This window comes from Poecile atricapillus, chromosome Z (genome assembly GCF_030490865.1).
Source record: "Poecile atricapillus isolate bPoeAtr1 chromosome Z, bPoeAtr1.hap1, whole genome shotgun sequence".
Taxonomy (NCBI): domain Eukaryota; kingdom Metazoa; phylum Chordata; class Aves; order Passeriformes; family Paridae; genus Poecile; species Poecile atricapillus.
Genome location: NC_081289.1, coordinates 144825261 through 144850374, shown reverse-complemented (window position 1 = coordinate 144850374; position 25114 = coordinate 144825261). Strand labels below are relative to the sequence as shown.

Below are 25114 nucleotides of genomic sequence, written 5' to 3'. Positions count from 1 at the left end.
AACAGTAACAGATTAACCTCAATGCTTTAACTTAGCTGATTACATGCTAGTCATGATCTCAAAGACATTCCTGTGACAGCTGCTATTAAATAATACTAAATGGCAGTTACCACCTTAAATAATTTTCAGACATGCTATCAAATGTTTAAGAAACAGCTGCCTTTAGCTGAAAAGATCGTTCAAATAAAATACGTAACAGCTTAAATGTCCACACTGCTTTTGATTAAGAGGCACTGCCTCTGTGCCTGTATGCTGGTTAAGACAGTAGAGGTTCAAGTCCTTGTCAATACTTGGAACACATTTATGACAGTATGCTTTAAGCAGTATTTAAAACATTTATTTATTTATCCATGATTTCTCCTACACTTGAATTTCATAACAGCCCCCACTGCACAGAAAGGCCCCTCCAGGGGATCCCAAAGAAATTGCAAAAGACAAGGTTAAACAGCTTCTGCTTCCTCACATGCTGAAGTGGGACAGCCCCAAGAAATACCAAATTACAGGAAATTCCCTTTCACTCCAGGAAAGTCAGTCCTTACTCTAGCAGTAAATTACCAATGAAATCCAATTTCCTTCCCCTTGAAGTACACTAAATAAATAAATGCATGGTTCATTAAAATAAGATTTTACAAAAAGCCAATCTACATACTTGCCACATCCCCCACCAAAAAAAAAAAACCCAAACAAACCAGATACAACCTATTACCAACTCATTTAGTTTAACTCAGTATTATTACACCCCTAAAGAATCATAACCCAGTCTACAAGTCATACTCTCTATTAAATCCAGCATCTGTTTAGTCCCAGAACTTGGTTCCATGATGCAGCAGTAGACGCTTTAGAGCCGCACAAGGGAGTTTGTTTTGTACATCAGGACTCATTCCAATCTTAAATTACTAGGGATAGGTATAAATCCCACGTTTACTGTATCTTCTAGAAGAGTTTAGTATTAATTATTAACAAGGCTTACAAGAATATATTTTTTCCTCTGAAGGAAAGTTAAAAGCAAGTCAGCAATACATAGATGCCATGTATGAGCTCCTGAGTATAATTCAAGGTACAGAAGTGTACTGTTGACCTTGGAAAAAACTTATCAAATTCTGTATATCTTCTATTTAAGTAATTTTAGACAAGGAATTAAGAGCTCCTTTCAGGATTATATCTCCTACTGGTCTCACAACTTAATTGCTAATGCTGCAATTTTATCTGTCCAGTACAGCCAGCTACCCCCTTCCAAAACTGTGCTTGCCAAGATGTCTGCAGACATCTTGAATAATATAGATTACCTTTAGCTGTGGGATTTTTTTTTTAAATGACTGCTTTAAAGTGTTAAGAACTTGAGATAGTCATGCACATGATCTTACAATGTCATCTGAGATCTAGTCGCTAGGCTGAGTCTTTAACACAACCACATGAAAATTCTGAAAACATTTTAAAACCTAACAAAAATTTCATTTCTATACATAGCAGGACTCTGGTTACCTTTAGAGTTTGCAGCTTTATAAACTTAAGCAAATGGACATCCTTTTCCTTCCAAGCAAAGCAGCCACAATCACTATAAAGATGACAACATGAGATGTGATGCTACCCATTCAGTATTACCAAAGCACTGCACTGAGGTTTTTGGCTGATTCCTATTGGTATCCAAGAACTGCAGGTTTCAGACCATCTTTTACAATAAGACATTAAAGCATCACACAAAATCCTAACATAAATCTTACCACAGAGTTATGAGACTGCTACAATATATTTACAGATAATTCTCCATACAACAGACAACAAAGAAGTTAGATTAACAGTATGTATTGTTCAGCACCAATATTTGAATTTTACTGTCTGCACAATGTATATGAATTCTAACTATTCACTCATGTTACAGTAATATTTCATAAATTCATAGAATGGTTTGGGTTGGAAAGGACCTTTAAAGGACATCCCATCCAACCCTCTCAAGGGCAGGGACATCTTCCACTAGCCCAGGTTGCTCCAAACCCCATCCAACCTGGCCTGGAAAACTTTCACAGATAGGTCAGCCACAACTTCTCTGAGCAACGTTGCAGCTTTTCAGGCTTGTCAAGTGCTTATTTACCTGCACTGCCTGGGAAATTGTTTTGGGGAAGTTTTGGTGCTATTATAAAGGCTGGAAATAAAAACCCCCAAGAAATTACATTTTATCTTTCTACAAAGACAAAAAGCAGTTATGCAAATATTTCATACTTGGAGATCATTCACAAATTTTCATACAAAGAGGTACAAAACTGTAAGAATTTTGGTTTTACCAATTTAATTGGTAAGATTCTGCTAAGCAAAACTCATCATGCAGAAATACCCAGCAGTAACAATTCATGGCAATAAAAGGGATCTTCAGGAAAAAAATCTTTACAACCCTCAGACTTTAGGAATTTTTGCCATTTGAAATCAGAGAAGAATATTGAAATAGTCTTTCTTTTTAAAGCATGTTAATGATTCAGAATATTCCAGCTACAACTTAATGCTTAGCAATCTTCAAACACTATCAAACCACTATTTAAAGTTCATCTTCTCTGATACTCCAGTTAGCCACAACCAAGCAGCCTGGGAGATTTCTGAGTGGAATAAGTGCATCCTTCGTGACCAATAAAGAAAGTTTCCTACTGTTTTTAAGTTAATGAGTTACGCAGGAACAACTGTTTCTGCTCACTTTACACTGATTTGTAATTTTCCCCCCCTTTTCTACTGCCTTTTTTGCAACCCCTCCTTTCACTCCTTTCTTCAGTTCCCTTTATGCACCCCTTTTTCTTTTACATGCTGAAAATGTTCAGACACACACCTCCTCCCCAGGAAAAAACTCACCAAAAACACAAAAAACACAGTTTTGTGAGAAGTAGCAGATAGGCCAGCTGCTTTTGTGAAAAACACAGGTACTCTTTTAAAGAACCTGGTTGACCATGACGGGGTCTATCTTTGCAGCTTGGGGGCCAATACCATCTCTCATAGCTTTCTAGATAACTCTGTGTTTTTCCTCTACCCACTATTTTTCAGACACTGACAGGTTTGATGGCTACTGTCAGTAGTACTGTCACTGGCTATCTTGATACAACCCTCTAACCTACCTTTGCAGCTGCCCAGCACACTAACTATTCACCAGGTACCAAAACACCTTCCTGCAAAGCTCAGTACATCAGGCCAGAAGCACTTTTGGATGGCAGTATGAAATGCAACAGAATTATGAAGTGGTCCTCACAATGCCTAAAAACAAGAACAATACCAAAAAAAACCATCTTGAAGTCTTTAGGCAGCTCTCAACATAAATTATCTGACTTGCTCACTGTTTACTCAGCTGGATGAACAAATACAGCATCTCTTTGGTTCTACTGCTCCATTCTAGTGCCTTCCCCTTCCACAGTAAAGAACCTGAACTGAGCAGCAGTGCAGTGACATAAGTATGGTCCTTCTGGGTTCCACTGAAGCCTTAAGAGTCTTGCACATAGCAGAAGTGATTAATCTTGATAGATTTACTGCAGGCAAAGAAGGCCTCTCACAGGGAAGGCAAGCAGCTGAAAAAACGAGTGATGATGCTGTGTTTTCAACTCTGGTTCCCTTTCCACAACATTTTCGTGGGAGTCAGTCATCAATAAAAGCCTAATTCTGAAGAGCACAATCTGCTTCCTTCATGTCCCACCTACGGGACAGTTGTTCTGCTCACAACTGAAAGGGATTTTTCAAAACCTTCATGATGAGGCAGAGCATTTCAAGCAGAAGAATTCAGATGTGAGTGAGCCCGGATGCTGTGGTGCTTCCCCAAGCTGCTCAACAAGGGATGCTATTGTCTTTGACAGCTCACCCTACACAGTTTGTCACATTCTAATAGAGTGTTCTGAAAGGAGATGACAGAAAAATGAAAACCTAAATTCCATAAATCAGACTGAGATGTCCTGATTGTGTTTCTCAGCACCACCTCAGGAAACTAATACATTTTCATACGCTCTATAATCTCTTAAATTCCATGTTACTGGTGATCCACTCTGTTAATTTCTGATCACAAAATCTAATAATTTTGATAAGCAGATGCTCACTTACTAATCTCAATATACCTTACTTCAAATGAACAACTAGTCACCTTCAGAGGTAGTCTTCAAAGCTGTCTCCTGAATTGGAATTACGGACTCACAGGGGGTCAAAAACAACCTTGCTCAAATTGATCTTCTCTAAAGTTATAAGGGATCAAAAATAATTTACACAAAGATGCCATTCCAACCTTTTGCCTCACAAGAGAAACTTCTGATACAGAGTGCTCTAAAAAATATTAAATGTTATGTGATGGACCAAACACCAATAAGCAAATCAAGGCTTGTGGCAACCTAAACCCCAAAATTATAGTATTTCCAGCCAACATGGATTGGCCTTTCCATTAACACATACCCATTAGTGACACAACTAATCTGCATATCCTCTATCCCCTCAGTCACCATATTCAGTCAGGGCAGGGCAGTAGTTCCATGTCAAACCTCTTGAGGAAGCTTTTGCTGAATCCTGCATGTAAAATACCTTCCTGTTAAGAAGTTCAGAGAGCTCCTATTTAACTTTTACAGTTAAATAAGCATTTGTAGAATTTAAAGACCTCTTTGTCCAGTTTACAAAGCAATTTATGCAACAAAGCATATCTCTATAATACATAAATATAATATTATATTACTATATTATATACTATATATTACTATAATCTCCATTAATACAAAATCCCACAAGATCAATTAGGGAGTCTTCAATTTCATTCATTTCTAGTACTGGCAGTTACACTCCCATACTAAAACATGATACTTGTGGCCAAATCTCCCTGAAGCTCAAAAGCTTCTCTATGTATAAAATTTGTCAAGAGTTTAAATTTAAAGCTACAAAAACTATAAAGATCACTTTTCTGTTGAAATTCCTACGTAATACGTCATGAAATAAGTACTGCACGAAGCCTACCAATCTGAGCAAAATGACAGCATCAATTTTACAAACATCTGTCACAAAGGAGAAGAGAGGAGAGGAGAGGAGAGGAGAGGTGGTGTGGAGGCAATTATGAAAAAATTTAATTATGAAAAAAGGTACCTCTATCCTTACTCTTACATTCCAACACCCCAAGAAAAGGTCAGCACTCAAACACAGCTACTGTTTTTTGGAGTACATGCGGAAATAAATTCTTTAATCCAATTAGTAAACACTGTCAGAAAAGAAGAAGGCTGGGTCAAGCACACCTTGTAATTTCTGTGTAAAAGGCTCTACACCTGTTACAAAACTACTACAGGTAAATAACACATTTTTCAAAAGTTTCAAGAAGTGAAAATTCAAATACTATCTCCGCTCTCTGCAGTGGGCAGGTATTTCTGTAAAGGTTTTGTTTGCTCTCACCAGTGAGGTTCCTGCTGCCAGCCAGGACAGGTGTGCTGGAACTATAAAATGAGAACAACAAACTGAACTTTAAACAAGAATATCAAAGGGATATGGAGCTTAAAAAAAAGACAAATCAAGAATATGCTCATATATACTCATACTGAGACCTACCTTCACAGATTAAAAACATACAGCACATCAGAACCAACACTGCTGGTTTGATCATATCTTCTTCCAGTGGCCAAAAAGAGACTTTTGTTACCACAAATACGGCAATGGTTTTCAAAAACAGTTTTACACCAACTCCCTGATAATCTGTGATAAATTGTAGTGTTGGAAATTTTGTTCAATGTGAGAATGCTTCGATTACTTTGTCCCTTCCCTCTATTTTTCAAAAAAACCACTCAGTATACCTTCCTAAAAAATCAATTTATCGTAATTCAATGTTTCTATCATAATTGAGATGGGCAGATGGGTTGGATATGACACAAGTCAGACTAAACCTAGCCTGATTTAATAAATCAAGCAGCTCCTATATGGAAGGAATGTTAAGATCACTGTTACACACAAGCGTTTCCCCCCTATTTCACTATCAGACATAAGTAACACTTGCCTAAAGGCCAAAGTAATGTTTCAAAAAGATAATTCAAACACCATTTAAGCTTCAAACAGATGCTCGGATGTTCATTAAAAGGTCTGCATTTCTTTCAATATTGGTATATGTTGCCATATTTCAAAGCTTATACAACTATTTTGGTATCTGTGCTCTTCCACATTTGGGCATTAACTATTCTTTTGCAACAGGATTCTTTCTATCTGTTTTTGAAGTTTCTGACAGCTGAAGACCTAACTACAGCATAAAAAGGCATGTTATGCAGAAAGAGAAATCTGCTCTGTATGTGTACTAATTTTATGCTATATTACGTATCATGATTTATATTCCCTATCTTCAGGATCTACTGCAAATTAAATTATACTTCCCAGAGTGTGGGATTATTTCAAGGTGCAATCGACTTTCTACAGAGAATACACTTTGAAAAATACTGTTAAAAACATTAATCATCTACTATGGCACCAGTTCAGCAGCTATCAAACAGGATTTCTTGCTTTTAGTGACTTTTGTCAGTCATCAGCCTGTTAAAAACATCTTAAAAACACAGCATGTCAGAAAATGCCAGAAGACAGACTTGGATTAGATACTGGGAAGGAATTGCTGGCTGGGAGGGTGGGCAGGCCCTGGCACAGGGTGCCCAGAGCAGCTGGGGCTGGCCCTGGATCCCTGCAGTGTCCAAGGCCAGGCTGGACAGGGCTTGGAGCAGCCTGGGACACTGGAAGGTGTCCCTGCCCATGGCAGGGGGTAGCACTGCCTGACTCCTAAGGGCCTTTCCCACCCAAACTACTCTGGGATTCTATGATCTCAGAATCTTCCTCTTAAACTGATAAATTCACTAGAAGGAAGCACCAGATCCATCTGAGTTTGGCAGTAATTTGCTGTAAGTACTTTTTTTACTGATTTAGCAGGAAATACGAAGGATTAGAAACTCTGCTGGCAAAACATCAGCAAGGGACTGTAAGAGAAGGAGCTGAGGGACTCTTCAGCCAGGTGACAGTGCTGAGCTGGGTCCATCATCCCCCGGGCTGTCCATGGGCCTCTGCTGATGCAGCAGCAGTGGAAAGAGAAAACAGCCCATGGAAATGACAGCAGGAGGCCCTCCCAAACTCCTGGCAATCTAAGCAGCAGTGGCAATTTTCTAGTCAACCCAGCTGGAGCACCTTGAACGTTTTTCAGTTGGAATTGACACAACATGGGATTACACAACCCAGCGTTAGGACACGGGACCCAACCATTCAGAAGCCTCTTTCCACTCCCCTGCACTCCAAAAGTGATCCGTGATGGAAATATCAACAGCTTACTTACTTCTGCAAATGCCTACAATGATTAGAACTTCAGCCCAGCACGTTATCCCTCGGCACAGGAAAGGGAAAAAAATCAGATTACAGCCCCACAAACTCCCTACACCCAGCACAGGAGATTAAAAAGAATAAATAAATAAACAAACAGTGTTTGGCATGAAGACATATGAGGCAATACAAAACCTGGCAACTAAGGTGAGATACCAATTCAATTTTAAACTAAAATATGCTTCACTTTTGATAAATATTATGGTTCATAAGTATGAAAACAATGTGGTAGGAGTGAGGAGACAGAGTGAGCCCCAGCAGATCTGAGATGCTGCAGAGGAATAGAAAAGCCTCTGCTTCCCAAGATCAGGATGGAAAATAAATCAGTTTACCATCTAGCCATGAACAATAAATATCATTAAGAGCACATAAAAAAACCACGGGTATAAATCTCTGGCTTTCCAGTCCTGGGCGCATTTAAAGGGACACAGGAGCATCCCAGGGACCCTGAGTGATCACAGGACCCCTGTACAGGATAACGAGACACAGGCACATTCTGGGAACCTTGGCACGAATTCCTGGATCCCTAAGGGACACAAGGACATCAAGGGGACCCAGGGAAAGATCGATTCCTGGATCCCGAAGGGAGACAGGTACAACCCGGGAACCCTGTGAGGGATCCCTGGAGATGCCCCAGCCCGGCCGAGGACACGGCGGGTGCCGGTGCCCCGGCAACACTCCGCAGCGCCGGTGTCGAATTACGCAAGGCATCCCTCCATCTATCGCGACACAGGCCCGCGCCACGAGGGGACGGTGACGTCGGGACAACGGGGGGATCTCGGGGGCCCCTTTCGGAGCCGCCGACCGCCGGGTCCACCCGTTGCCTGCCGCTCGAAAGCTCCGCCGAGGCCACGCTTACCGTCCGTAACCTGGGCCCGAGGTCGGTGGCGGCGGGGTCGGTACCGGGGTGCTTCGGCCGGTGCCTCTCCCGGGTCCCCTCACGGCCCCTCACGGTCCCCGCCCGCCTCCACGTCGCCGGCGCGGCCCCGCTGCGCGTGCGCCGAACCCGCGCGGGGCGGCGCGCGGGGCACCACGGGAGTTGCAGTTCGTGACGGGTGAGGCGGCCATGACACCTCCCGTGCCCTGAGCTGATCCCCCAGCGTGGGCAGCAGGGGAGGGGGGATTCTGCCCCTGTGCCCCTGTGCTCAGGTGAGACCCCACCTGCAGAGCTGCCCCAGCCCTGGGCAACAACAGCACAAGGACGTGGAGCTGCTGGAGCCAGCCCAGAGGAGGCCACGCAGCTGCTGCCAGGGCTGGAGCCCCTCTGCTCTGGAGCCAGCCTGGGAGAGCTGGGGCTGCTCCCCTGCACAAGAGAAGGCTCCAGGGAGAGCTGAGAGCCCCTGGCAGGGCCTAAAGGGGCTCCAGGAGAGCTGCCCAGGGACTGGGGACAAGGCCTGCAGGGACAGCAGCCAGGCAATGGCTTCCCAGTGCCAGAGGGCAGGCCCAGCTGGGATATTGGGAAGGAATTGCTGGCTGGGAGGGTGGGCAGGCCCTGGCACAGGGTGCCCAGAGCAGCTGGGGCTGGCCCTGGATCCCTGCAGTGTCCAAGGCCAGGCTGGACAGGGCTTGGAGCAGCCTGGGACACTGGAAGGTGTCCCTGCCATGGCAGGGGGTGGGTCTGGATGAACTTTATTGTCCCTTCCAACCCAAACCGTTCTGGCAATATTCTGATTCCCTACTCTACATCCCACATTTTCAGTGGGACATGAGGTAAGCCCAGCAAATGGGACCAACAGTGAATGTCTGAGGGTGCGATGATTTACCAGGCCTCATCCTGCCTTGCTTTAAATCATTGCTTCTCCAAGGGTAACCTCTGAAGTGTGTTTTGTGCCATCAACAGCATGTTCCAAGGGCTCATTAAAAGGCAAACCCTTTCCACTGTAGTTCTGAGTTTATTCCCACATTCCACGTGGTGTGTGACAGCAAATCCCCAGGCGGGCTCTCACAGGTCCCTGGGCTGTGGATGCCAACAGCAGGTCTGCAAAGAGCAGGGCTGGGCTGTAACCCTGCGTGAACACTGCCACACACAGCAACAGTCCTGCTCTGGGGCTTGGCCTGGTGTTCACACAGCGCTTGATGGTGTAATACATGGAGTGGTTTTGTGTGAACTAAATTGTAACTGTTATTAAAGTTATTATTAGAAGCAGTCAAAAGAATCAGTGTTACAAGGCAGATGCACCCCCTTTACCGATGTTACATGTTAAAACTGAGGTACAGGATGTAGTTTGGAAGATAAGTGGTGTCCCAAGATGAAAATGGCCTTGAGATGGACAAAATTAGAATGACTTTAGGCATTGGGCCTAAAAACCAGTAAATATAAGACTACTAAGTAGAGTTACGTAACACAGCACTTAGTACACACACGCAAACCTGTGAGGCCATCAAAAAGACGAGGAAGAAGAGAAGCCTTCACCAAAAGACCACCAAAAGAAGACTGAAGACCCCCTAACAACAAGTGAGGCATGCGCCATGAAGAAAAGTGACGTAAAGTCAGAAAAATCAGAAATAGGAGAAAACTTATGGGAAACATTAATGAATATGTATAAGCATACAGTATATAAGTCTAGCGTGAAGTGTTTTGTTTTGTACGTGAGGCAGGGTGGGAAGCCTCCGTACCCCGGTCAGTTTTGTACATGAGGTGGGGTGAGAAGCTCTTCCTGTACACCAGTCGGTTTTGCTTATGCTTTAATCATACTTAATTACTGGCAAATGATATATATAAATTGTAATTTTTACTAAATTGTATTCTTTTACTATACTGTATTCTTTTACACCAAATTACTATTTAATTTACTAAATTGTATTCATTTTTAATTAAACTTTTTAACTCAAAAGACCTAGTTGTCAAAATTCTAATTTAATTTATAACAACAGGAATGGCTGCAGCCACAGAGGTGCTGTGTGGTCAACAGCACAGTTAAGAAACACCCTGTGCCCAAAGAAAAGGTTTGTCTGGAGCAATCCCCGTGCTAAAAACAAGCATTGCTATGCCAGTGGGTGTACAAACACGTCTATTTCACAACATGTCAATTTATGTTTGACTGTCGTGCCAAGGCCAGGCTGGACAGGGCTTGGAGCAACCTGGGACAGTGGAAGGTGTCCCTGCCATGACAGGGGGTGGCACCAGATGAGATTTAAGCCACATCCAACCCAAACCATTCTACAATTCTAAAACAACAGTGAAAGAAAGATACAGCACTACTATCTAAAAGCATTTCTAACACAAAAGAATCACCATGTCAAACATGGCCCTCTGGACCTTTTCAGTTAATTTACTGCAGCCAGGTTCACTGAAAACAGGAATAATGGCAGTCTGTTACAACCAAAATATGATTTGGTCCAGCGTGTATGCTCTAACAATCAGAAAACTGCACAAAGAAGATAATACCTTCTTTTGTGTCTTAGGCAGTTTATTGGAACAGAATTATTTCTCACTGAAGGAGATTTTAGTTAACATAAGTGTAAATTACATTTCTCTTCATTTCCTTGCAACCTCTGGAGCCACTTTTCTTTCAGCAATAAGGTTCTGTACAGAACTCTACAGAACTGTTCTGTTTTGTACAGAAATGATGAAGGAATGACTCTTGAGAACCTCAACAGCAAGTCCAACAGCTCCCAGAATTGAGCTGGGACATGATTGCTACATCCGGGTGACAACAGCATAATGTTGCTGTCCTTAGATAAGAAATTAACTTTATCTTCAGTTTAGACATTCTTAGCAGCAGGATGAAGGCCATCAAAATAATCAGCAACAAAAAAGTAATTAATTTTTATTTAAGAATTTTTGGCATATACTTGCATTTTTTAAAATGTGTTTTTCAATTAACTTCTTGGCAACCAGCAACTTCTGCAAACCAACATACTAAAGGTACCCCATCGCAATAAGACCTTCCCATTAAGAAAAAAAAATACTTGAAATTAGTTTATTTGAATGATGTTTTTTCAAATACTGATTTATTTATCTTTCCTCAATAGTATTTAAATAAAGCCAGACAAGTTTAATGCTGTAGAACCTAGGTCTAGATTTGCAGTACTTTGATCCCCTAAAGATGTCAACTCTGAAATTTTCTAGAAGTCTTCAGTATAAATGAAGCTGCTACTTGGTCTAGGAAATTCTGGAAGATGCCCACATGCCACCATCAGGTGCATAAACCTTTTGTAAATCTTGTTTTTAGCGAGAAACAAGCACATGGGAATTTTCTCAGTTAAATTCAACTCACTTGATCAATATTATTCCCTCACATGAGAATTTCCTTAATTTCTACCTGCTTATTTTTCTTAAAGCCTTTGTGCACTCCTTTGCATCCCAGCAGATGACCTCATGCACTCCAGCCCAGACTTGGGCCTTTGTTTTCACTTGATTTTTATTTAACTATTCACAAAACAACAACATTATTGACCTATTCTTGAAAAAGAATAGGGTCAGAAGAGTTGTAACACAAATCTCCTGACAGGACTTCAGTGAAGTGCCTCATAAAGTTTTGTGATGTACATTGCTCACTTTAGGGTTTAACTGCAGCTAAGAAAAGCAGTAGAACACCATTCCAGCGACCACAAATGTATAATCTTTTTTTGCATTATCTGCCTGTTTTAGTTTTTGCAGTTTTTTCAGAAAAGGCCTTCTTTTGCAGAAGGCCTGGTGTTTAAATACAGTGCTGGTACACAGCTGGAAGCCTGGTGCAGCCTGCAATCTAATTTACTATACACTTTATTTTCTATGTTATTATTCAATGCATTTCCTTCTGTAATAATATCCTAAGTAATTTAAAAAAATGAATTATGGAGACTTCATAAATTCATAAATGAGTACAGATTAAAGGAGCCCCAGTAATGCTCCTGCTGTACTTTTTGTTGTGTTCACAGCTGTTTAGAGGTAAATACACTCTATGGTCTGTTTATGAGATGCCCAGCATGTTAAAAGAGCATGGAAGGGATAATCTCTTCAGCAATGCTCAGGATGTCAGAACACATATTCTTATTTAGCTGTAGAGCTGCAGCTTGGACTGGGCATGACTGGGGAATCTCCAATCCTGTGTCCAGTTTTGGGCCCTTCATGACGAGAAGGACATGAAGGGGCTGGAGCGTGTCCAGGGCAGGGAACGGAGCTGGGGAAGGGGCTGGAGCCCCAGGAGCGGCTGAGGGAGCTGGGAAAGGGGCTCAGCCTGGAGAAAAGGAGGCTCAGGGGGCCCTTGTGGCTCTGCACAAGTCCCTGGCAGGAGGGGACAGCCGGGGGGGTCGGGCTGTGCTGCCAGGGAACAGGGACAGGAGGAGAGGGAACGGCCTCAGGCTGGGCCAGGGCAGGGACAGGGGGGACAGCAGCAGGAATTTCCCCATGGAAAGGGGGGTCAGGCATTGAAAGGGGCTGCCCAGGGAGGTGTTGGAGTTCCCATCCCTGGAGCTGTCCAAGGAATGAGTGGATGTGGCACTCAGTGCTCTGGGCTGGTGACAAGGTTGGGGGATTGGTCACAGGTTGGACTCCGTGGTCTTTTCCGACCTAAATGATCCTGGGATTCCCTGATCTGGGAGGAAGCTGATGGAGGTTATGTTCCAAAGATGAGACAAGAGCTGGTTAGACAGCAATTCCAAACTCAGGTCCAAACAGAGTGACTCGTTAAGGAAGAGCAAACAGCATCAATCAAGGTCATTAACACGGAGGTGTCTGTGCCCCAGCTCATTGCAAAGTCACGGCTGTGGCTACAGGGGCAGAGCTGTGAATGCTGTGGATCAACTCACACCAGCTCTGACCAAATCAGGCATTGGTAGGAAATGAGGCACCTCTGCAGGGGCACTGCGCAAAATTGGATACCAGAGTAGTTAATTAACTGGTGAAAGAAATCAGTCACAAGAATAAGACTGGACCACTGTGACAGTTCAGGGACTGCCTGTATAAAAAGGTGCATTTTTAGGCCTGCCTGAGGGAGGATTTTAGGGAAATTAAATCATAAAGAACAATCTAAAACTGCTGGAATGGTTTCCTTTTTAATCTTTTAAAGAGCTCTCTGGTTTGGCAGACAGGAAAAAGCAGGAATTACCACTTTTATTCCTTACTAAGCACAGGGACATTTAAAACCCTTTACAGCTGGGATGCAAGTCAGCAGCAGAATCCATCTTCCCAAGAGGAAGTAAAAGCTTGCCCAGTGAACTCAGTTATTTTAGGACTTCCTTCTGCCTGGGGCCTGTCTCCAGGTTTTCAAAGATTTTGTCACCATTTTAAGTGTTTCTAGCTCTGAGCACTAAGAATGCTGTGATTCTGTGTAATAACTGCATGAAGCGATTTATTTTTAAGTAAAATCCTGGTTTATTGTAATGAAAATTCCACAAGCATGTTAAAGAGGTTTTAGTTGGATTTTTTTTTTTTTTTAAAGCCAGAACTGCACCATTTAAAATCACTACAACAGAACATAAAGCAACATTCTCTTGCATCATGCCTCTGCTGCTCCTCTTCAGGAAAAAAAAAAGGCATAATATTTCAAGGAAAATAATTAAGGGAAGTATCACATCAAGACTTTCTGCTTTTAGTAAGCTAAGTAAATTCTGTATGTAGTATAACTCCTTTAGCTCATCCACAGATTTGACATGAAAAATCTAAATTCTTCACAGATAAATTATGAGCTTTTGTCACAATGCAGTCCACAGTTCTTCACCAAGAACAGATAAAGCCTTTAAGTGAAAGCCTCAAGTACTGCACTAGCACTTAGTGACATCAAGATCCTAAGATACATTTACCTTCCATAGATAGATTTATTCTTAAGTTATTTAACCTAAACTCTAATCACACCAAACAGATGGTAGATGAAAAGTAGTTCCAGCAAAGAAAATACAAAGAACTTCAGCTTTCAAATATTTTAAATAAACAAATGAGCCAGCTGCCATTTTAGTGACAAAAGAGACCTCCTGCTGCAAGCAATAAAGTTTTTATTCAGCTAAAATGTGCAAAGAAAAAAGTCTCAAAGTGAGAGGAATATCAGCAGTTCATACTGGACATGAGGGAGTAAAATCCTTAGGAATTAACTCCTTTAAGCTGTTTTCTTGTCATCAACTGCTGTGGAATTCTTTGCAGCACTTCCATTTGCAATGCCATTGCTTTCAGACTGCAAATAAAACACAGTGTCATTAATGAGATGTCAAATTAGAACTTCACACCTAAAACAGGAACAGCTGGTGACAAAACTGGCTTTTAGAAGCAAGGCCAGTAAAGATCTACCAAGAAATATGGAGCAAGAACCAAAAATGGTGGTTTCTGTGTAGATTTACAGATAATTGTCTCAGGGGGAAGGGAAGAATGAAGGCAGCCACAACATTTACAAGCCCTTGTGTTGTGATAGAAGATAAATAATAAAAGCATAATTTATATGCATTAAGCATCCTCCCCCATTATGAGTGGCAGAACTGGCTGAAGAGAGGAGCTGTTTTTAATTTCTGCTTCATACATCTGTTGGGATTCACCAAATACTTGACTTTTTTCTTCTCTGCAAGAACAGCCAGTTGTTAAAAAATAATAATAATTACGCTGTTTCAGGACACAGGCACAATTCCTATTCCTCTGAGACCAAGGAGCTGTCTTGAAGCAACCATTTCTAGCAGGCACAGTAGTGGTAATTGCTGTTTCTATGAAAACAGCCACCAAAACATCTGTAAACACACCCAATGAATTAATTATCCACCCTCCTGTGGTGCCTGCCCTGAGCTACCACTGGGTGGCTCATCCCGGAGCTTCCCCGCTTAGCTGGGGGAATTAACCTTACTTTTTGGCTTCCAGATTCATCCTCCCAGTCTCTTTTGCCAGCTGCAGGTCCCTGAGGGTCCCCAGTGCTGCCTCCTGGCCCCTGCCTGGAGTTGTCTGGCTCCTGCACAGCCCTCTTGGGCCAGATGCGCTTGATGAAGGGCGCGATCACGGGGTAGATGTAGGGCTCCACGAACTTCTTGTAGACCCAGAGCAGAACAGGGATCACGATGCAGGGAATGCACACCATGGCTCCTTCTTACCCTGGCAGATAGATGGTGAGGGGGGAGGAAAAAACAGCTTAGGGCAGCAGTGTTTGTAAGCCAGAAGCTCAGAAAACGGTATTTAGACAGTAAATAAAAAACATATTCGATATTCAAATGTAGATTATTCTTTAATTATAAATTAGCTGCTAAAGTTTCAAAAATGATGTGTGTTCTAATATTATAAAGCCTCCAACAGAGGGAACATTCTTGCCATTTTAACGGAAAAACCAAAACAGTTTGCTATTAATTCATCAGTCCTACAGATGCAATTAAGCAAAACAAATTCAGGAAAGAGTTTCTGCTTAAACCACACAAAAAAGTTTAAGCAGTAAGCTGCCAGTATTAGCCCTGCTATTTAGTGCCTGCTATATTAAGAATCCAAAGGGTTTGTTTTGCTCAATCCATTTTTATTTAAGGAAAAATTAGACAGCAGAAATCCATCCAATGTGTTGCCACCACTGAAGGGCAGGACAGTGGGAAAGGGGAAACAAATTCCAGTCAGAGTTTGAGAGAACTGGAATATGGGTGACTTTCTTCTGCCCTCACTTGATCCCAGACCAACCCTATACAATTAACTATTAGAAAATGAACCATGCCCTCTCCCTGAAACCCCACAAGTCTTCAAAATTTGCACCTTGGAGTCTATGATTAAAAAAAAAAAGCAGGAAAGCAAAGCAAGGGGGCAGAGAGGTCCAGCTGGGAGAGGAAGCAGTTAAACAGTTAAACCTGTTCCTGCCAGTGCTGACGAACAATACATTAGACACACTCTGCTGCCACACAACTTTGCCCTTCACAGTCCTCCTCTCTAGGCTGCTGACATCTCAGTTCTCACATCAATAAGAAAAAAAAAAAAAAAGCCTTCCAAGATGGAGAATGAAGAAGCAGATGTGCACACTTCACTAGGGACCAGTTTTGCTTTTCTTTTTTAAGCTATCCTGAAGAGTTTTAGCCTTGCGGAAAAACAGAGTATCAGTTTCCAGCTGGCTACTTCCAGGTTCTGTTCTGGCTGCTTCAAATACAGTTTAAGTCTACTCTCTGAAGTCTGAGAAGAATGTTATATTGAAACAACACAAATGAGTTAATCCGTTAAATTAATTAAAAAAATAAAATCAGATACTGTCTCCACTAGAGCTTCACAAATATTAAATTTCCAGCAAAATGTGGATTCATCCAGCAGCTTAAGAAAGTGGGTGGAGGGAACACCTCAGGCTGCAGAATCACTACAGAATTATCTGGGTCGAAAGAGAGCTTCAAAATAATTTTTTTCTCTTCCCTGCTATGGGCAGGGACACCTTCCCCTGTCCCAGGCTGCTCCAAGCCCTGTCCAGCCTGGCCTTGGACACTGCAGGGATCCAGGGCCAGCCCCAGCTGCTCTGGGCACCCTGTGCCAGGGCCTGCCCACCCTCCCAGCCAGCAATTCCTTCCCAATATCCCAGCTGGGCCTGCCCTCTGGCACTGGGAACCCATTCCCTGTGTGCTGTCCCTCCATGCTCCCTCCGAGGGAAACAGCACGTGTTGTGTTGCCTCTGCAGCCGCTTCGTCTCAAGATTCCTGACCAAAAAATCATCCCTACCTCCGCCTGATGCACCAGCGGCCCCTGGGATCAAGGTGAGACACCGTCCCGATGAATTCCTGCGCTGACTTGGTGATGCTCCTCCACCTGGGTAGCAGGGAGAAAGAAGAACAAGAACAAGAGCGGAGGTGGTGAGGCTGTGGCCGGCGGGTTGATTTCCGCGGCAGGCGGTGCTGCTGCTCCCCCTGAGCCCCCAGCCGCGGGGCAGCAAACCTCGGCACGCCACGGCTTCGTCACCAGCCGCCGGAAAACGCCCCAAAGGGCAAAACCGCAGGCTTTCCCCCGTTTTCCATAAAGGACGAGCCAGCCGAGGAGGCTGGCTCACATCAGGCGTTGCTGCTCTGCTCTCCCAGGGCGGTTGGGGCCGGTACAGACCGTGAGCCCCCCGTTACCGGCGCCGCCGGGCCCGCGCGGGCCGTGCGGAGCGGGGCGGGGTGCGCAGGGCGGGGTGGGGTGGGATGCGGGATGCGGGAAGGGATCATTCCCTGCTCCCGGTGCTCCCGGTGCTCCGCACCCACCTGAGCCCGCACCGGAACAGCCCCGCGCTTCCGGGGCGGTGCTTCCGGCCAATAGCAGGCGGCAGCGCGCATCACGTGGCGCACCAGGCCCCGCCCCCACCCGCGGGGACAGGGACAAGGCCAGAATTCCCGATTATCCGGGATTTGGGAAAAGGGGGGAACTTGGGATGGCCCCGGCAGCCCCGCGGGAACGCGCGGTCTGGCTTGAAGGTCCGATATTGGGAAGGAATTGCTGGCTGGGAGGGTGGGCAGGCCCTGGCACAGGGTGCCCAGAGCAGCTGGGGCTGGCCCTGGATCCCTGCAGTGTCCAAGGCCAGGCTGGACAGGGCTTGGAGCAGCCTGGGACACTGGAAGGTGGCCCTGCCCATGGAAGGGGTGGCACTGGATGCCCTTCAAAATCCCAGCCAAACCATTCTATGATTCTATAATATTCACTGCCCCTGTCCCACAGAAATGCCTAGCACCAGGTCAGAACTTAAGAGCAGAGCAACACAACCAATCCAAACTTTAAAGTTTTATTTATGTACATCTGTCCATGCAGATTTACTCCCGAGCCATTAGCTTTTGCTTCTTCAGCTTCTTCTGGGAGATCTGGGAAACAAACACAGAAAGAAGAAAATGGTGAAATGAGTCTTCCCAAAACATCACAAAGTTATCTTTTACACATGCTACGAACTGTCAGCAATTCCCTCACAAATGTTACACTCATCACTTCCTGATTCCTAAGGATCAGGAGTCCCTACGAGCACTACATTGCTTGTAGGCTCCAAATTAAATTTTTTTCATTGCACACACCCAGGGTTCATTTACACAGGCTGGGAATGCTGTAGCTGCTTTGAGGGAGGAAAAACAAACCCTGCGTGCAATTAAAAAATGTTTCTCAGGGTTGTCAAGTGCTTGGGGTTGCTCAGAAACAAGTTACTTTTTTTCATGGGAATTCCAAAGGTGTCCTAAGATAGTCATCACAGCAACCCCTCTCTCTGCCAGACCCCCGGCTCTCCCAACAGTGTTACAGGAACAGGGCACACAACACGCAGTACCTTCTTCTTCTGGGCAACTTCCTCCTCTGGCTTGGGCACGATCTGCTCCTTCTCCGTGAGGATCATCTCGATGTGGCACGGGGAGCTCATGTAGGGGTTGATCCTGCCATGTGCCCGGTACGTGCGCCGGCGCATCTTGGGAGCCTTGTTCACCTGGATGTGCTCAATGACCAGGGAGTCCACATCGAGACCCTGGCAAGCAAGAACATCTGTGACCCATTCTCACCTTTAAATAATTCATCTCTGCAGTGAAAACACGAGTAATCATCCTGGACACCACTGCTGGTCAGTGAAACGCCCCGGCTTGGTGGCATCACGGATTTACCACTACACAGCCAGGCTTTGTGGTGTCATGGCACTGAGGGTTTTCCAAGGATTCATCACTGACACAGCCAAGCTTGGTGATGCCATGGAGCTGAGGATTGTCCAAGGATCCGCCAATGGAACTGCTGAGCTTGGCAGTGTCATGGAGACGAGGATTTACCAAACAAGCGCCATTTAAAAATCACAAAGACCACCCTGCACACATCACAAGTAACTTAAAATTATGCTGATGGCTCATTGTCTATGGTTATTTCATGGTTACTCAAAGGTGTCACCTATTACTCCAACACCATCAACAAAGCTATCAAATTAAGCACTTTAACAAAGACAGCAACTGACCAAGAGTCTGCAGATTTCAGTTTCAGATTTTTAAAGATCTGAACAACCCTTTTGTGCGAAAAGTTTTTAATTTAATTTCTGCCTGTGAAAAATTGTTGCTGCCATTTTAACTTGAAGGACACAGGTAGCCTGCTTCAAACAGGGAGCCACAGCAAAGCCTCCACACAATTCAGTTTTGTGGACAAAGCAGGTTTCAAGTGGCTCTCCAGGTCAGTGACGCCACCACTTTGTGCTCAGTAATGCCCACCTTGAGCTCAGCATTGCTCTCCGCATTCTTCAGCATGTGCAGCAAGAACTCTGCGCTCTTCTTAGGCCAGCGGCCCTGTGTCCAGCCCCACTGCTTGGCCTGGAATCAGAGAACAACAATGAGAATCCTGCTTTTGGCCAGGTACAAAGCAACTTAAGTTGCCTTTTATACACCTTTAACTTGCCATTATCACAGAACGGTTTGGGTTGAAGGAGATCCTAAAGCTCATCCAGTCCCACACCCTGTCATGGGCAGGGACACCTTCCACTGTCCCAGGCTGCTCCAAGCCCTGTCCAGCCTGGCCTTGGACACTGCAGGGATCCAGGGCCAGCCCCAGCTGCTCTGGGCACCCTGTGCCAGGGCCTGCCCACCCTCCCAGCCAGCAATTCCTTCCCAATATCCCAGCTGGGCCTGCCCTCTGGCACTGGGAAGCCATTGCCTGGCTGCTGTCCCTGCAGGCCTTGTCCCCAGTCCCTGGGCAGCTCTCCTGGAGCCCCTTTAGGCCCTGCCAGGGGCTCTCAGCTCTCCCTGGAGCCTTCTCTTGTGCAGGGGAGCAGCCCCAGCTCTCCCAGGCTGGCTCCAGAGCAGAGGGGCTCCAGCCCTGGCAGCAGCTGCGTGGCCTCCTCTGGGCTGGCTCCAGCAGATCCATGTCCTTCCCGTGCTGAGGATCACATTTTATGGATTAGAACGGATTATAATCTATTCTATTTTGCTGTGGACCAAACCAAACAAAATTTAATCCCTTGACTTTATGCTGCCAACTAGATGCAGACACTCCAAGCAGATGAATCTTCTGGAATAAACAGCCACTCTTTTCTTCCTCTAGAGCAACCTGCTCTGGTGGAAAGCGTCCCCCATGGCTGGGTACTGGAGTGAGATGAGCGCTGAGGTCCCTTCCAACCAAAACCACCCGGTGATTCTGTGTTCTACTGCAAATTTACCATCAGCAGTGACAGACTACGTCCACACCAGCCCTACATCACCTTTTTGTCTTTAGCACCCGCAGCCAAGGGCCCCTTGCCACGTTTCCCAGGAGCTCACCTGGGCGCACCTCCCGACACCGCCGTTGTAGCGCCGGAAGGGGACACACTGCTTCTTCAGGGTGACATCCTTCAGGTACTTGGTGGCCTTGCGAATGTGCATGCCCTTGATGGCCTGCGCGGTCTCTCGGGTGTTCTACCAACACAAGGCACAGAAAAGATGCTCTGAACAAATCTTTCCAAGAGACAGCATGAGCACAAACACTCTCCTCTGTCCTCCCTGGATACAGTTCTTTTGGCTACAAAGGAAGCACTTACCAAAAATTAAGACCTAAGTCGAAGAATGAAAAGTAATTAACATTTTTTTTTCTTTGTTACCTGCTCTTATAACTATTGGTATGACTGCCACTACTGAATCCGAAGCTCCAGCACTTTTTTTTTTTAACCCAGTGGGTACATTTAACCAGAAAACTTTCTACTCTCAATAAAATTGTAATTTAAGTACTTACACTTTTTATATTTCCTGTTTGGCCACTAATCTAAAAAAGCAAGATCTGGATGGATCAATTCTTACTCAAATGCCATGTTAACAATGCTATCTTCTCTGAAGGAATTTTAAAAGAAAAGGCTCAGAAAAAAAAAGTTAAGGATAAAAGATCAGTTTTCTAAACAGAATTTACTCATTGTGTAAGCCAACTTCAACTATAATTCTATCTGTTCGTAATAAAAAAAAGAAATCAAAGTGAAAATTTGTATTACACTAAGCAGAACACGATTTGCTAAATTCTAATTTGAATGTGATTAAATAGCACTTCTGAATACATTTCTGCACCCCAGCCTTTTCCAGAGGAACTGAGGCCCTTGTGCCAAACACCACACAACCAAAAGGAGTGAGAGAAATGAAAGAAATTTCATGCAAAACACTAGCCCAGTGCCTGATAAATTCACTCCAACGGTTTAGCTGCTGAGTTTTGTTACTTGAATTATAAAGGACAATTTTAGGATCCAGACTCCTTATTTTCTGTGGATGGAGACAACTACAAGCAGCTAACAGGACTTCGTTAATGACTGAAGAGTAAAAGACACTTCTTTAAAAAAAGGATATAGATGGGACATTGGGAAGGAATTGCTGGCTGGGAGGGTGGGCAGGCCCTGGCACAGGGTGCCCAGAGCAGCTGGGGCTGGCCCTGGATCCCTGCAGTGTTCAGGGCCAGGCTGGATGGAAGCCCAGACCCTAACCACGGCAGAGGGTGGAAGGAGATTTTCCTTACAATCCCTTTCAATGCAAGCCAATCAGGGCTTCTTTTAAAAAATAACAACAAAAACTAACAAAAAAAGAAGTAAAACAGCAAATGAATTTAAAATTCCTGCTCATCACACGCTCCTTACCTTGAAGTGCACACGCAGGTTAGATCCCCGTGACTTGCACGCTGCAAGAGAGAAAAGACCGAGTTTTAGAATCAAAATCTCACCGCCTTCCGTGGAATCCCACACGAACGCTCCTAGAACAGCAACTCACATTTCGTGGGGTTCTCCGGATCCAGGGAGTAGCGCACCATCTTGAGAGCTCAGCTGAAAAATATCAATTAAAACATATTAAACTTCCAATAATGGCAGGCAGGCTCTGGACTGCTCTCCTTACTGCCTCAGCTGCTCAGGAATTATGCGTTCTTTTCATAGTTACATCCAAAGGTGTCCTAAGAAAGTCATCATCGCAGCCATTAATTTTCTCAGGCCTGTCCCTTCCCCGCATCCGCGCCCGCCCTCCCGCGCGCCATCCCGGGGAATACCGCGGGTGCCGCGCATGTCGCAGCGATCCCGGTGTCCGGGATGCCAGTGCCGGCGGGGATGGGGCGGGATGGGGGCGGATGGCGGCGGCCACCGCGGGACCACCCGATCATGGCTCCTCACCTCAGGGCGCGGGCTGCAGAGGAAGGGGAAGGGCGGGGCGCGCCGTGAGCGCGCGCGCGTCTCGCGAGATTTCGGACGGGGACGGCCCCCGGGAGCGCTCCGCCCCCAACATGGCGGCGGGGCCCCGCCGTGAGGGCGGAGTGTGCACAGCGGCTCACTTCCCTGTCCCTGTTATTAAAGCCTGCCATGAGGGAAGACATCGCGGTATTAACGCTGCCATGGCTAAAGACACCGCCGTATTCATCCTCAGCTTATGGTGCAGGTGGTTTTAGTCAGGAAATCAGCGTGCATCTGACAGGGCACCACCAGCCGCCCAAGGGAGGGGATTGCCCTGCGCCGCTCCACGCTGGTGCGTCCTCACCTGAACGTTTGTGAGCAGTGTTGCTCACTGCAATATAAGAAACATATGAAACTGTTAGCGACAAAGGATGGCTACAGAAATGGTGAGGGGAAGCCTTATGAGCGGCGGCTGAGAGCCCTTGGCCTGTTCAGGTGGAGGGAGGGGAGACTTATCCCACTTAAAACTTTCTCGTGAGGGAAGAGAAAGGCCAGGCATTGATCTGTTTTCTCTGGTGACCACTGACAGCACCCAGGGAGCGGCTGGAGCTGTGCCAGGGAGGTCCAGGTGGGATCTCAGGGCAAGGTTCTTCCCCCAGAGGGTGCTGGCACTGCCCAGGCTCCCCAGGGAATGGTGACATTCCCGAGGCTGCCAGAGCTCCAGGAGCCTTTGGACAGCGCTGCCAGGGGTGCCCAGGCTGGGATTGTTGAGGAGCTGGACTCGATGGGCTTTGTGGGTACTTTCCCGCTCAGGATATTCTGTGGTTCTGTGATTCAGTCAATCGGGATCGTTCAGGTTGGAAAAGACTTCGGAGATCATTGATTCCAAGCTGTGCCCCATCCTCACCTTGTCACCAGCCCAGGACACTCAGTGCCAGGTCCAGGCTTTCACTGCACATCTCCAGGAACGGGGACACCAATAGCTTTCTGGGCAGCCCTTTCCAACTCCTTTCCATGAGGAAATTCCTCTTGATGTTCAACCTGAACTTCCCCTGGCATAACCTGAGGCCATTTCCTCTTGTCCTGTCCTTTGTTCTCAGGGTGCAGAGCCCGACTCCCCACCTGAGAGCACAGAATTTTTACGTTTGGAAAAGACCTGTAAGATAGCTGCGTCTAACTCTCATCCCAGCAGTCACCAACGCATTCACCATTAGATGGCAGCTCAGGATGGGAATGTAGCAGCACGTTGCTCACAGAGGTGTCCAGGAGGCCAGAACGAAGAGATTCATCCAAAGTCATATTTATAAACCTCAACTGGTATTTACAGTGCCATTATAAAATAATCACAGACCGACTCATTAAAATAAAAGATTTTTTTTTTTCCCATTCGAGACAGCATTTGCAACTAGAACTGCTTGGGAAGCCAGCTCAATAAAAGCAAAATGTTTCCTGAAAGTGGTGCCCAGCTGCAGCAAAAGACTCTTTGAGGAAAAAAAATGACAGAATGGGGGAAAAAAAGAAGAGACATAATCCTGAGAGGGCAGCAATTTGGTGTGCAGGCATCTCCCCAGCATGGGAGTCTGGGTTTAACTCTGAGTTTAGAAATAACCAGAGGAAGAACTTGCTGCCCATGTAAATGCTATGAGCAGAAGGCTATTTTTGGATCTCTTGTTTAGGGCTAAAAAGCCCCAAAGCTCAGCAGCTAGGATTTCACCCAGAAGGGAAGAGGAAAATATTTGAGCTATCACAAATATTTACATGGCTAAAACCCCTAAGAGCTCTAGTTGTTGCTGCAGTTCTCCATTTACCTGCCTTAAAATGTGCCTTTGTCTTTGGTTTTGGGGAAGCTCTCTGCAAAGTCTCCAAGCAACTTTCAAGCACTGCCCTCAAAGACTGAAACATGCTGGGGTGTGGGCATATACTATTTCTTCTCTTTATCATAGAATCATGGAAAGGTTTGGAAGGAACCTTAAAGACCACCTCATCCCACCCCCTGCCATGGGCAGGGACAACTTCCACTGTCCCAGGCTGCTCCAAGCCTTGTCCAGCCTGGCCTTGGACACTGCAGGGATCCAGGGAAGCCACAGCTTCTGAGGGGAACAGTACATAGCACTGAGTTTCCAGGTACAACAAATTAAAACTGGCTACAGCTGAGGTCCTCAAACACTTCCACAGCCTTACTCACCATACTGTGGGAATCCCCTCTCCGAGCACACCTGTGTGCAACTCTTCCTCCTTTCTGCCCTTCCTTTTTCCTCTGTTTCTTGCTGGGGCAGGAACCCAGTCTTTCCACGGGAAGCACCTTTACACACAGCTGCTTCTTGGCAGCAGAGCACAAAAGCAAGGAGCGTTAAAGGAAGGCTGAAGGAGAGGTGTGAAACACAAGCACTTGACACATGATGGGGATTATCACCTGTGTTCATCAATCAAACCCAAAATAAATACATTTTCTCTTTCCCTATAGGTGGAACTGTTTCGTTCAGCTGTTAAGGATTTGGAGTGGTGGAAGGTAATCACAGAATATCCTGAGCTGGAAAAGACTCACCAGGAGTCCAGCTATTGGCCCCACAGACACCCCAGCAATCCCAGCCTGTGCATCCCTAAGAGAGCATTGTCCAAATGCTCCTGGAGCTCTGGCAGCCTTGGGGCTGTGACCCCTTCCCTGAGATGCATGTTTTCAGCTTTGTTGGGAGCTTGATAAGAGCTCTCATGGGCAGCCTAGCACGTACCTGGTGCTGGGATCAGGGCTGAGGCAGCTCAGCTTCTGCCCCAGTTGGGATTTCATTGTTTTTCCCCCATTTTGCCACCTGCCTGGGATATTTGGGTTTTATGAGCTGACTCCAAGAGAGCTTTCAGATCCTAAGCAGAAAATTGAG

At 45.4% G+C, this 25114-nt stretch overlaps 3 protein-coding genes and 2 non-coding genes across 11 annotated transcripts in view; all 5 read right to left on the bottom strand.

Annotated features, from left to right (window-relative positions):
* The window catches only part of DYM (dymeclin), a 211596-nt gene extending 203280 nt beyond the window's left edge, over nt 1–8316 (bottom strand). For all 5 annotated transcript variants that reach the window (XM_058827192.1, XM_058827194.1, XM_058827193.1 and 2 more), the window contains exon 1: nt 8180–8316. The gene's annotated coding sequence lies outside the window, so the exon portion shown is untranslated. The remainder of the gene's footprint in view (nt 1–8179) is intronic.
* Nucleotides 8317–13594: 5278 nt separating this feature from the next.
* On the bottom strand, nt 13595–17459 carry CZH18orf32 (chromosome Z C18orf32 homolog). 3 transcript variants are annotated; one of them, XM_058827202.1, is made up of 4 exons: nt 17401–17459; nt 16883–16969; nt 15066–15307; nt 13595–14411 (listed from the first exon to the last, which is right to left on the bottom strand). In XM_058827202.1, the coding sequence occupies exons 3-4, from the start codon at nt 15291–15293 to the stop codon at nt 14337–14339; spliced, it is 303 nt and encodes a 100-aa protein (XP_058683185.1). In that variant the 5' UTR covers nt 15294–15307; nt 16883–16969; nt 17401–17459; the 3' UTR covers nt 13595–14336. The 3 variants fall into 3 exon arrangements, with proteins under 3 accessions (XP_058683185.1, XP_058683184.1, XP_058683187.1); XM_058827201.1 differs by lacking the exon at nt 17401–17459 and adding an exon at nt 17096–17375; XM_058827204.1 differs by lacking the exon at nt 17401–17459 and adding an exon at nt 17208–17375.
* A 440-nt stretch (nt 17460–17899) lies between these two features.
* Nucleotides 17900–22304, bottom strand: RPL17 (ribosomal protein L17). Its single transcript, XM_058827200.1, has 7 exons — nt 22242–22304; nt 21850–21902; nt 21720–21760; nt 20392–20526; nt 19351–19449; nt 18441–18632; nt 17900–17991 (listed from the first exon to the last, which is right to left on the bottom strand). The coding sequence occupies exons 2-7, from the start codon at nt 21887–21889 to the stop codon at nt 17944–17946; spliced, it is 555 nt and encodes a 184-aa protein (XP_058683183.1). The 5' UTR covers nt 21890–21902; nt 22242–22304; the 3' UTR covers nt 17900–17943.
* LOC131573927 (small nucleolar RNA SNORD58) lies at nt 18303–18371 on the bottom strand. The gene has a single exon (XR_009276303.1). It is a non-coding gene; the product is annotated as a small nucleolar RNA SNORD58 (small nucleolar RNA).
* On the bottom strand, nt 21980–22048 carry LOC131573928 (small nucleolar RNA SNORD58). Its single transcript, XR_009276304.1, has one exon. It is a non-coding gene; the product is annotated as a small nucleolar RNA SNORD58 (small nucleolar RNA).
* Nucleotides 22305–25114: the final 2810 nt, after the last annotated feature.

Bases quoted from the DNA above. Each gene is read 5' to 3' on its own strand.
- CZH18orf32 (XM_058827202.1), bottom strand. From the start codon at position 15,293: ATGGTGTGCATTCCCTGCATCGTGATCCCTGTTCTGCTCTGGGTCTAC. The intron at 14,412-15,065 runs GTAAGGTTAATT...TTTTATTTGCAG, and splicing joins ATGAATCTGGAAGCCAAAAA to TCTGAAAGCAATGGCATTGC.
- RPL17 (XM_058827200.1), bottom strand. From the start codon at position 21,889: ATGGTGCGCTACTCCCTGGATCCGGAGAACCCCACGAAAT. The intron at 18,633-19,350 runs GTGGGCATTACT...CTTGCTTGCCAG, and splicing joins AGAGCAATGCTGAGCTCAAG to GGTCTCGATGTGGACTCCCT. The intron at 17,992-18,440 runs GTACTGCGTGTT...TTTGTTTCCCAG, and splicing joins AAGTTGCCCAGAAGAAGAAG to ATCTCCCAGAAGAAGCTGAA.